The 11436-nt window shown below is 39.0% G+C and overlaps 1 protein-coding gene across 2 annotated transcripts; it reads left to right on the top strand.

The window, feature by feature from the left end:
- The first annotated feature begins 855 nt into the window (after positions 1-855).
- LOC131883336 (F-actin-monooxygenase mical2b-like) lies at positions 856-10725 on the top strand. Of its 2 annotated transcripts, XM_059230787.1 has the most exons (8): positions 856-993; positions 2635-2727; positions 2796-3003; positions 4507-4701; positions 4954-5210; positions 6362-6619; positions 6687-6892; positions 9559-10725. In XM_059230787.1, exons 1-8 carry the CDS (start codon positions 856-858, stop codon positions 10586-10588), a joined length of 2385 nt encoding a protein of 794 aa, XP_059086770.1. In that variant the 3' UTR covers positions 10589-10725. The 2 variants fall into 2 exon arrangements, with proteins under 2 accessions (XP_059086770.1, XP_059086771.1); XM_059230788.1 differs by lacking the exons at positions 856-993; positions 2635-2727; positions 2796-3003; positions 4507-4701 and adding an exon at positions 4807-4883.
- Positions 10726-11436: the final 711 nt, after the last annotated feature.

Raw genomic sequence — 11436 nt, 5'->3', positions numbered from 1 at the left:
TGCAATCGGAACTCGTTGTTCCCGTTTGGCGAATTCCTTCGACTCTGGTACCCACCCGATATAGTGGACCAGGATTTCTTGGAGGACGAGCCTCCAGCCTTTGAACTCAAGACTCAAGATTCTCTTTTCGACACCCTAGACACCTCGCTTATTCTCAACGGAACCCTATTCCAAGACTTACTCCAAACTGTCCCAGCCTGCCTCCAACATGGAACTGTCAACTTGGTCTACTCGACGAGTCGAGATGGATACAGCCTGAAGAATCTCTACCGAAAAGTGTCATTAGGCGAGCCACCGTTCATCTTAGTTATCCAGGACCACCAACATCGGAAATTTGGCGCCTTTGCCACCTGTCCCCTCATGGTGACAGAGAATTTTGTGGGCACCGGCCAATCGTTCCTATTTAAGGTTCGAGGTGGTGGTGATGACGATGATGTTGACGAAAGTCGCAGCATCAAATGTTCAGAGTGGTCGAAGATCAATGATTATTTCTTCAAAGGGCAGAATGACGCAATGTTGTTTGGTGCCGACGATGGCAAATTTGGCATTATCATTGACAGTAACCTTTACCGCGGACGCTTAGAAAAATGCGGTACCTACGTGGACTGGCCGGATGAGGAGCGCGACTTTCACGTGAAAATCCTAGAATGCTGGAATTTTCTCAGGGCTAAAGACCAACAAAACACTTAGATGATCAACGCAACCTGCTGCTACAAACGTAGATTACCGAGCAATCAACCTTCCTAGAATACATACTGTACCCGTACTGCTTACTACAACAACTTCTCCTGGCAACGATCCAACATTTTAGAAGCAGAAGAAGTAGTTCACCAAAGATCGCCATTGTCAAAGAATATGGAGAGAAAAACTGTGTCAAGTTATGTTCAAAGATTTTTCGACGCAACTGAGTGTAAAGATATTTTGGAGATATTTTTTGGTTTATGTCAGTGTCTTGGTATAGAATCATGCGATGACACGTTTGAGGTTCTGGAGGTAAGGCATTACAGTGTGAACAACAATAACGGCAACAACAACAGCAACAACAACCAAAACTGCTGACGTATTGCAACATCAATAGCATCCAATTAAGGCCGAATAGGACCAAAGGTTGAGCCCGCACTGCTGCTTTGTGCTGAATACCCGTACTTCTTGCATGTTAAGGACGATGAAAGTCATCTGGATCTCATGTACTACTAACTGTAAACAACAACCTGACAAAGAAAGAAAGATAAAAGAATATATTATATATACATATACACAAACTTACAAATCAGCGTGTCAATCCTTGTGTTGTTAGCTTTTAAAATTCATTTGCAAGTATTCCCAAGAACCGCTCGAAAAATGGACTGACAGGCCAAGATGAGAAAAGAATTCCCCTTTTTGCATCAGAACCAAGAAGTGTTTTGATTTTCTGTTCAATCAAATGACTGAGTAAATTGTTCTTCCTTTCAAATCTGCATTGGTCGAACAATCCGACACAAATCTCAGGAATGGACAATGAACAAGATTAAAGTCAGGAACGGTGAAAATAGAAATGAGCCCTAACTGTTCACATAGGTCCCCCAAAGCTGGCAAGTTGTCAGTGTTTCTTTCAAACCATTTAATGTCGCCTCCATTTTGCCAAAGCAAACATTCAAGCCAAATTTGAACATAACTGGTGACTTCTAGAAGATTGAGTGTGAACACTTTGCGTGGAATGCCCAACTTCAGATTTGATGATGGTTATTTCTTATTTGAGGGACTTAAGTTGGAGGGTCGAGCCTCACGGTCCAGTAAACTTCCCACCAATTTTTTCATATATATGGTTGAGATAAAAAATACCTTTGTCACTATTAGATTGTTTCTCCGTTTGATGAAATAGATAAATGTATAGAACTGTCTTTGAAAAGGGTCGGGGAGAGGAATCGAATTGAAGACCTTTGACATGCTAGTATATTACATTTCTGGCTTCCATACGTCCCCTTTACATAGTTTCATCCATCGAATTCGAGATTTGAACCCCCGCCGGGTAGATTTTTTGCCTTAGTTGCTATCCCTCTTTGATTTCTCTGCTTGAATAACCCAGTTCAGATGTTTCCTAACCAGCCTTTGTTCCCACCTTTTAAGTTGTGGAAACAATACTTTCATGAGTCATCCAAGATGTTCATTTATCCTCATTTACTCCACCTTATTTTCCTTAACTCAATCGTGTTTTACTCCTAATATCGAAAATCGAATGCAAAATGTTTTTTCTTTCAAAACTACTTTTTTTCTATTGCTAAAATTTTAAACTTGTTCGTTTGCACTCCACGACAAGAGTTCGTCAGCAAGCTCAAAATCTTGCTTTAGGCTTTCAGACGTAATTAAAAAGGAAACAATGGCTTCTTTCTTTCTTTCCTCATCGAGTCTATTCGTTTCCATCTACTGAGAAGCAGAGACTGTTCGATTTACTGTAAACAGAAAGAAACGAGGCCATGTCCACAATCGAGATTAACAAAGAAAGAGGTCGAACAAATTGAAAGTACATTCAATCGGCTTTCACGAAATGTTCATGAAGACTCCGAAACTTGGGCAGTACTGTCCTGAACATATGAATCCATGAGTTTGGCCTGGCAACTACTAATCAATGGGTGTTTTTCTCATTCTTTTCTTCAGAGTGCCCGATTGGGAACTCAGATGGAAACCATTGTCGGAACCTTACGAAAAGCAGGGTTACGATATCAAAACCTCCAATTACGGAGACTCACAGTAAGAAACATGTCTTTGTAGATTTTCATGGCAGGTAAGTTTGACCGAGTTGCAACTCATTTATCTAGATATGCATCATTGGGGCAGGTCCATGTGGATTGCGTTGTGCTATTGAAGCTACCCTCTTGGGCTTTAACGTCATTGTCTTGGAACAAAGAACGGATTTTACCCGAAATAATGTCCTCCACTTGTGGCCGTTTGTCATTGAAGACCTCAAGCATATTGGGGTTAAAACACTCTTCCCAAAATTCTGCGTGGGAGCGATGAATCACATTAGTAAGTGCTCACCTACTCAGACTTGGACAAAATCAAATGTGTTTTCAGGAGCTCAAGATAATGTCACCAATAACCAGAACCAGAATGTTTAAACGCTTGTACCTCTCAGTTAAGGCTTGGACGTATCAAGAATATCCGCTCACCACTTTGGCGAGTGTATTTTTATACCGGTTAACCTCCAAGCCCCTAAGTAGGAGGAGAGAGTTGTAAAAAAGGCCTCAAGGTAGTAATAATGAAATTACAAGGAACAAATTTACGCTGATTCGTTTTTTTTTCAAAAAGAGAACTGTAATCCCATTGCATCTCAAAATGGTGTAATAGCAACAACCCAAACACTGAAATTATTCATTACTCGTTCCTTTTTCAACCACCAAAGCAGTCTTTGCTCGTTTTTTCTTGCTGGAAGTTAAAGAGACTTAAAGGTCTTGGGTGAAATCGGCGATTATCAAAACATTTTAATTGCTTTACTTTTTCACCGGCTTTTCTAAACGGTGCGGGGAATATAATCTCCAGTACTATTAAAATGAAAGATTGTATGCCGTCGATTTTTGCCTCTTAATCTTTATACGATATTTGGCCTGGTAACGAGTTTGAGTGGCAGACCGAGCTAGTCCTTCATTAGAACAAGGGATTATGTTTATTTTTTTGTTACAACTTATTCTTGATAAGGAAGATTAGGTCTAAACTAGTGCTCCTTCTTAGCAAAATTTAGGGTTTTCATGACTCTGAATCTTGTTGTATTAAAATGCTTCGTAGTATACATTTCCTTCTGCTCAATTAAATACGGTTGGACTAAACGACCCCATTCAGAGCGAGCTTGTCAAGTAGCTGGTCGACGGGAAAATTCTCTTGATCGAGCGATCGAGTTACACCCATTTTCTCAACTGTCTTCATTTGAAGTGTTGGATGGTTGAGAAATTAATTATTTATTTTTAGCACAGTAACGCGAGCAAAAATCAGTTCCGGCTATTGAGGAACGATTAAAGACGCGATAATTGTAAATTGTAAAACTGTTCACATTTTGTAAGTATATAGTATAGTTTATAATAATGTAGCAAATGGCAATCTCCAAAAGAGCAAGTTTTTCCCCCTATCCTTTATGGGTTCAGATTTGCTGGATAAGATCCTCAAGGCAACTAGAAGTGTTCAAAAATGACACTGGCCAAGAATCCTTGATGAGGTGCCGACACGCCACCATAAATACGTCTTCAGAAACACTTGCGACGAGATTGTGCGGTTATTGAATTCAATGAAGCATAACACCTTTACATTACTGGAAATGTTTGATTAATTTGCTATTTGATCCTCTGTATAATGTCTAGTCGTGAATTGATTATGCAATGCCACAATGTTTTCAACAGATTATTTGTAAAAGAAACGAGTTCACCAAGTTGTGATTCAGTTACAAATCGACTAAATAAAAAAAGCTTAAGTGGGCAAATTTCTTTGCGAGACTGTTTCTTCTTCTTTGCTTCCATCGAGCTCTATTTTCGTTATTTGTAGGCATCAAAAGGCTGCAATGCATTCTCCTGAAGTTATCCTTGGTTCTGGGCATTCAAGTGTACACGGGTGTCTCGTACGAGACATTGAAGCAACCTGGCCCTGGATGCCCCACGTGGTCGGTCATGGCCTCTAATGGGCTTCAAATTGAAGCTGATGTCCTGGTTTGTGCCCAAGGCAAACGGGTTACTTTAAGCGGTAACAGATGCCTCCAAATTGTACTGCTTTTTTCGAAAATTGCTGCTGAAGAAGACTTTCATTGTTTCAGAGTTTGATCGTCGGGAGTTTCGAGGAAAACTGNTCGGTCATGGCCTCTAATGGGCTTCAAATTGAAGCTGATGTCCTGGTTTGTGCCCAAGGCAAACGGGTTACTTTAAGCGGTAACAGATGCCTCCAAGTTGTACTGCTTTTTTCGAAAATTGCTGCTGAAGAAGGCTTTCATTGTTTCAGAGTTTGATCGTCGGGAGTTTCGAGGAAAACTGGCAATAGCCATTACGGCTAATTTTGTGAACAATAAGACCTCAGCTGAGGCAATGGTGGAGGAGATCAGTGGCATTGCTTACGTGTATAAGCAAGATTTCTTCAATGCGTTGTATGATGACCTTGGAATTGCTTTGGAAAACTTTGTCTATTACAAGGATGAGACACATTACTTTGTCATGACAACCAAAAAGCACAGCCTTCTGACGAAAAAGGTTTTGAAAAAGGTATGAATGGGTCGTGAAGATTTCAATTACAAACTGGATTTAATTTTACGCCTTATGTATTAATCAGATGTCTGTCAGTCATACTGCACATGTTTGTTTATCATTCTCTAAGTGTTCATTAGACTTCGGGTTTGATTGGTTAAAGTTCTGGACTGTTTGAGGGCGAATGACGGGTACTTTAGGTTTTAATAACATTTCTAAATTGAGACCACTAGTCTTTATCAAAAATATTCTCAATATAACTTTCCAACAGTATTAATCATGAGCATGGATTTAGCCATTTAACGCCCATCAGTCAACCGCACCTGTTTTTCTTTGCATCATTTAGCTATGTTTTCCTATTCTCTCAAATTTAAGCAAGCTACCGGTAAACAAAGCTTTATTTTAGAAGTCACTCTGTTAGGGATATTTCTTAAATTTGTTAAAATCTTCAAAATTGTTTGAGATTGTTTTCCAAGTTAATGAATAATGTTCCCGCCAGTGTTTTGATAAATTTGAATTTTCTTTTACATCTCCCCGCTAACACAAAACAACGAAGTAACGGGGTCTTTTGGGGGGCCTTTCTAGGTGACCGACTTTAATACAAGTTTGCATCCGATCTGGTGACTTGGTTTAGGAGCCATCAAAACTTGAACTTGAGTGGAGATCCAACGCACCCATCATTGTTAAAGTTTGAGCTTTTTTCTATTCATGTTGTTCTTAGATCCAACAGGAGCCAGCAGCACTCGAAATAATGATCGAAAATTTTCGCTTAACGCTGGTTTTGAATTATTTAGAATAAAAATCAAATGAACAGTTGTTAATACCTTTTGCATTAACGGATCAACGTTTAAGAAAGCTAACGTCTTGTTTAGCGATTTTCTATTATTAGCATCGTTCTCCGTTTTTACAATACCAACACAGTCCCCGAAATAAATCATCATCATACCCAATATACCAAAATATCATAATAGATGTCCCTTGGTTGTGTCCTCAAAAATCTACTTTCTACTGGAAACGGCCTTGTTTTCTCATTGAACAGTATTCCAATTCCAAGCAGTCTTATAATCAAAGAACACGTTGGCTGGTTATGATTTTAGTCAGGCCACATTTTTGAAGAGTAATGGGAAACATTGACATTTTTCAAAAGAAAATCACGATCTCGCTTTCAGGATAACAAGGACCCCCAGAAGTTGCTTCTACGATCCAACATCAACCAAGAGAAGCTGTTGGCATACATCAAAGATACATGCGATTATTGCACTGATTATCAGCTACCTAATACCACGTTCGCTCTGAATCACCATGGAGAGCCAGATGTGGCCTTATTTGATTTTACATCTATGAACGCCTCCAGGAACTCAATTTACGTCAAAGAGAAGCATGGAGTGCCCTTTTTAATGTTGATTATTGGCGATGGACTACTAGAGGTAAGATTGTTGACATTTGATTGGCCATGATTGGATGCAATTCTTTAATAGGGTTCTCTTCCTTTAGCCGTTTTGGCCCACAGGTTCAGGTTGTGCTAAAGGCTTCTTGGGGGCTTTCGATGCTTGCTGGACCATGCTACATTGGAGCTTGGGTGAAAAATCCATCTTTCATTTATTGGCAGAGCGTGAGAATCTTTACAAATTACTCCCGCAAGTGACTAGTGAGAATATATCGAAGAAATTCGATCAATATTCGGTGGATCCCTTTTCCAGGTAGCTCCTATGAGAAGAGTAAAACTGTCTCTCTTCCAGGAAAGTAGACAAAGATCATTTAGGGCCATAGCGAATCGCTTAATGAACGCTCTCAGACATTACTTTTTAATTTTTAAAACTTGACAAGCAATCGCTGCAAGAAAAATTCCGGGCGACCTTTTAATTCATACTTGAAAGTTCTCCAAACACTAAAGTAATAGTCTTAACTCTTAATAAGGCGTAATTATTATAGGGAATAAGTCAACTGGCTGATGCTCTTTTAAGCTTGTGAAGATGTAACTTTTACGTCACTTACATTTTCAAGATCTTGCACAAGTTAAATGTTAAACTTTTACGTGAACCATCTGATGATTCAGGCTTATTTCTTTGACCATGCATTCGAACACTTAGGAAGTCCATCCAACCTTAGAAGCAATAACCAAATTTTAACACTCCTTTTCCAATATACTTTTCTTCTCGACTTTTGCGATACATGCTCCAAAATGATCACCTATAGGTCAAAATTTAGGTAATTGCTTTAACCACAGTAATATCCGTTGACAAAAGTGTTATGTTATGGACGCGCGGAGAACAGACAGACGATGTACTCTGGTTGAAGCTCTATTGCAAACTGTTTATTGAACTGTAGTTGGGGCATGGATACAAGGGATCGTATATACACAGAGAGCATATATGAGGAACGAGAGAGCATGATGCATAAGCATGGTGTAAGACGTAATAACCTAAATAAGGAATAACACTACAAAAAGGATGTTTTGTTGGAATATTTTGCTTAAATTTAAATTAGCAATAATCAGAAGTGGCAAGAAAACGTCATTATACAACTAGCTTTTGATTTGTACACCAAACAATATGAAAGACGTTGGTTAGAGCAAATCATAAACAATATCATCGCTAAACCAAAATTGGAATGGTAAGAAGCTAATTCAATGAAAATATATTAAGGAGGCCAAAAGGGGGTGAATGCGTGACTAAACCGAGCACATAAGCATGTAAACTGGATAAACGTTATTCTCCACCGATTAGTTGGCGGTGCTACTTTTTTAAACTTAACCTAACCTTATCAAACCCAACCTAACCTAACACGATATAAATAGCCCTTAAACTCTCTCTCCAAACCTTTCTAACAGTTTGTCACAAATTGAAAAATGAGCACCGCCAACTAATCGGTGGAGAATAACGTTTATCCGTAAACTGTCAACATCCAGCAAGTCAGTGTTGCCATTTTGAAATCATTCCTGACCTAACCTAACCTTTCGGCTGCAAGGGCCTGGGGCGCCTAGGCCGCCGCGCAACAAAATGGCAACACTAAGTTTTATGTACTCGGTTTAAAAACTGTGTGTAACGTTTACACCGACGGTCAGCTAAGAACAAAAGGAAAAAGGTTGCTTTGAAAAGGTTTGGTAATTACCTTTCGGCCAATTCCGGTATGATTACAGAATCAAAGATGCTTTAGAACGAGCTCCTTAACACGGTGTTCAAAAAGCCCTATCAAGTTTCCAGAGAAATTCCCAAACACAAATTGGCGGCATTTTTCTACCCCAAAAAGTCATAGGGAACAACTTCAACTTTATTGTTTTATGGCATTCTAGTCCACATAAAAAACTTACATACCTTAAAACATTATAAAAACTAAAATTTTCAAAAACCTACTCAATGTAAATTAGGAGCACACGTAGTTAGCTCTTGAATGTAATTTACGATATCACCTATTTCACCGCTACTTAGTTACATCGGATTTAGTGGTCCAAATTTCATCGTTTTTAGCCCCAAAATATATTATATGTTAATTCAATGTCCCAAAGATGTGATATCGATTTTCATTATCGCAAAAATAAATGATTATTTTTCCATTTCTTGCATAATTTCAAATTAACTTAGAACCTTGCACAACCTGATATAAAGCAGATTTTTGAAAAATCATTTTTAAAAGCGTCCAAGGTTAATTTAGTTGAGTGGTCACTGAAAATTTCACAAATATTAATGAAACATTAAAGAAGCTATTTCTAATCAGTTTCAACAAAGTCTTCAAGAAACGACAAAATCTATAACATTGTTTGTTGTATGTATTGTCTTCAAAATTCAAGTGAATGCATAACTAAGTGTACACATTTTCAAAGATTACACTTTTAGTGTGTTTTAAGTGACATTATATAGCATTTTTAGCTATTATGAGACTATGTCAGAAGAGGAAAAGTAATCTTTTTGTATTTGTGATATTGAAAATCGATATTAATTCTTTGGGAAATTGAAGTAACATATAACCGGGGCATTTTGGGGCTAAAAACGATGAAATTTGGACCACTAAATTCCATGTAACTAAGAAACGGTGAAATAGATGATTTCATAATTTTTATTCAAGAGCTAACTAAATGTGCTCCCAACTTACATTGGGAGGGTTTTTGAAAATTTCATTTTTTATAATGATTTTAGGTATGTTAGTTTTTTATGTGGGCTAGAATTTCATAAACCAATAAAATCAAAATTGTTCCCCATGATTTTCTAAGGGAGAAAAATGCCAAGATGTGCTTGGGAATTTGCATCAAAATTTTAAAGGGAATTTTCACCACTGTGTTAAGATATTCAAAATGAATGACTGTCAATTTTCTATCTAGTTGGTTGCAATACGATCAGGTCAATATATGTCAATGTATTTCTAACTGCAGATACCCAAGATTCGATTCTCGGATTTCCACTCGTAACATTGAACAATTGTATGAAAACGAAGACAAGGAACAAGGCAATTGTCCTCCCTACGTGCCTTTGAGAAACGAACCTCCCAACTCTTTGCAAATATATATTCACAACTCCACTAAAGTGGGATTAACTCCGGCAGAGCCAGCTGAATATGTCAAAGAAAAAATTGACTTTGATATTGCCAAATTCATGCAAGGACGGAAGCCTCCCCCCAAACGCGAAGAAGTTCCTAGACGCGGTCCAGTGTCCAAAGACATGCCCAAAGTTCCACGAGAGGCCATAGTGCGTCATCAAAGAGGAGGGAAGACCGTCGGAGACATTTCGAACTCGTTGTTCCCGGAAAAGAAACCGTTGGAGGCTCGTCGAAGCCCGGTGAAGAATCCCATTCCAAGCCCTTCGCCTATTGGCGAGGGCGATATCAATGAGATTGATAACCTTTTGTCTCGATTGGAATCAGATGCCAATTTCCAGCACATGACCGACAACGAGCAACAGTCATGGTTGGAGTCCCTGTTCTTTCTTGACACAAGAACCACGGGGACATCTTTGTTCGGTCCTAATTCGAGAGCTAATCAGGCACCGCCTGTAGCACGCCCCCCGCGCGAATTAGTGCCCCGTGAGGGCGAGTCAGTCGTCCGGACCAGGGCGCCCACTCAACGCCCCAAAGAGGAGCCGAAAAAGGCTGAGCTCCCTGGACGAACATCGGATAGCAATATTTCTGTGAATGAAAATCTCATCGCCACGGCTCAGTCCTATTTCAATATGGGAGCCAAACCTGCCAAGAAGACGGCTGCGAAGAAGATCCCTGTGGCCAAGAAAATGCCACGTGAAGAGTTGGATGCTGGCCGAAAGGCTCAACCCCAACCTCCGGCTCGAACTGCGCAACAACACCCGAAGAAAGGTGAGATGCCAGAAGAGATGGAGCGGCGCAAGAAGAAGATGAAATTAGTCGGAAACACTCTCAGTAACCTAATGGCCATTGACAAGAAATTTGGCTGATACCATATTGATCATGCCCCCATTAAAAATACATTCTAGGTTCAACGATGAATTCTAATATGGAATAAAAATGACGGATTCTATTTAGCTTTTTGTATTCAAGCTTTGAGGAAATTTGAAATAAAAAAACAAGTTAATTTCAAAGTGTTTTCATCTGGAAAGGTTGTCGAACCTAACAAAAGACGCTGAAACTATATCACCAAATATAAAGATAGGACCCCTCTCAACACTCTCAACACATTAGAATAAACGCCCTTCATTGTAAAGATGTATCTAGTCTCTGAAGAAAAATAATGCGCACTCCAGTGTTTTGTATTGGAGATGACAGCCATCTGTCGAAATTAAAGATTCAAAAATTACTTCATCCTCTAATATTTATAGGGTAGGGATTTTGTGGATGAAGGTAGGCTGAAATCAGGCTTGGATGCATTCTTGGGTAGAGTTTGATCTCTACCACGGATTTGGTGGTCACACTAACTATTTTTGGGTGCTTTCCAATCATTTCTGATCAACCAACAAATTAGAGTTGGCAGTCCTTGAATTCAAAGTAAATCTAGAATTTGTGAAGGAACTTGTCCCTGACTGCATTTACTTATTTTTTCAAGCAATACTTGTTCTTGAGAAAGGGCAAACGGCCAAGGCTTCCTTATAAACGGAGTACATGCCTATCATGCTGTGCCTCCCATTTGTTATTGTTTACAGTTTTAGGGGGAGTAGAGTAACATCCCCTATATAGGGGATCTATATGTAGGGAAGGACATGTGACATTCCTAATGCTACATATTGGTTGCAAAAGTAATAAAGTTTACCTTATAATAAAAAACTGAAAAATCAAAGATAGTTCAATT

Source organism: Tigriopus californicus, chromosome 7 (assembly GCF_007210705.1).
Source record: "Tigriopus californicus strain San Diego chromosome 7, Tcal_SD_v2.1, whole genome shotgun sequence".
NCBI classification, from domain to species: domain Eukaryota; kingdom Metazoa; phylum Arthropoda; class Copepoda; order Harpacticoida; family Harpacticidae; genus Tigriopus; species Tigriopus californicus.
This window is presented reverse-complemented; position numbering and strand designations above follow the sequence as displayed.

Bases quoted from the DNA above. Each gene is read 5' to 3' on its own strand.
- LOC131883336 (XM_059230787.1), top strand. From the start codon at position 856: ATGGAGAGAAAAACTGTGTCAAGTTATGTTCAAAGATTTTTCGACGCA. The intron at 4,702-4,953 runs GTAACAGATGCC...TCATTGTTTCAG, and splicing joins CAAACGGGTTACTTTAAGCG to AGTTTGATCGTCGGGAGTTT. The intron at 6,620-6,686 runs GTAAGATTGTTG...CTCTTCCTTTAG, and splicing joins TTGGCGATGGACTACTAGAG to CCGTTTTGGCCCACAGGTTC.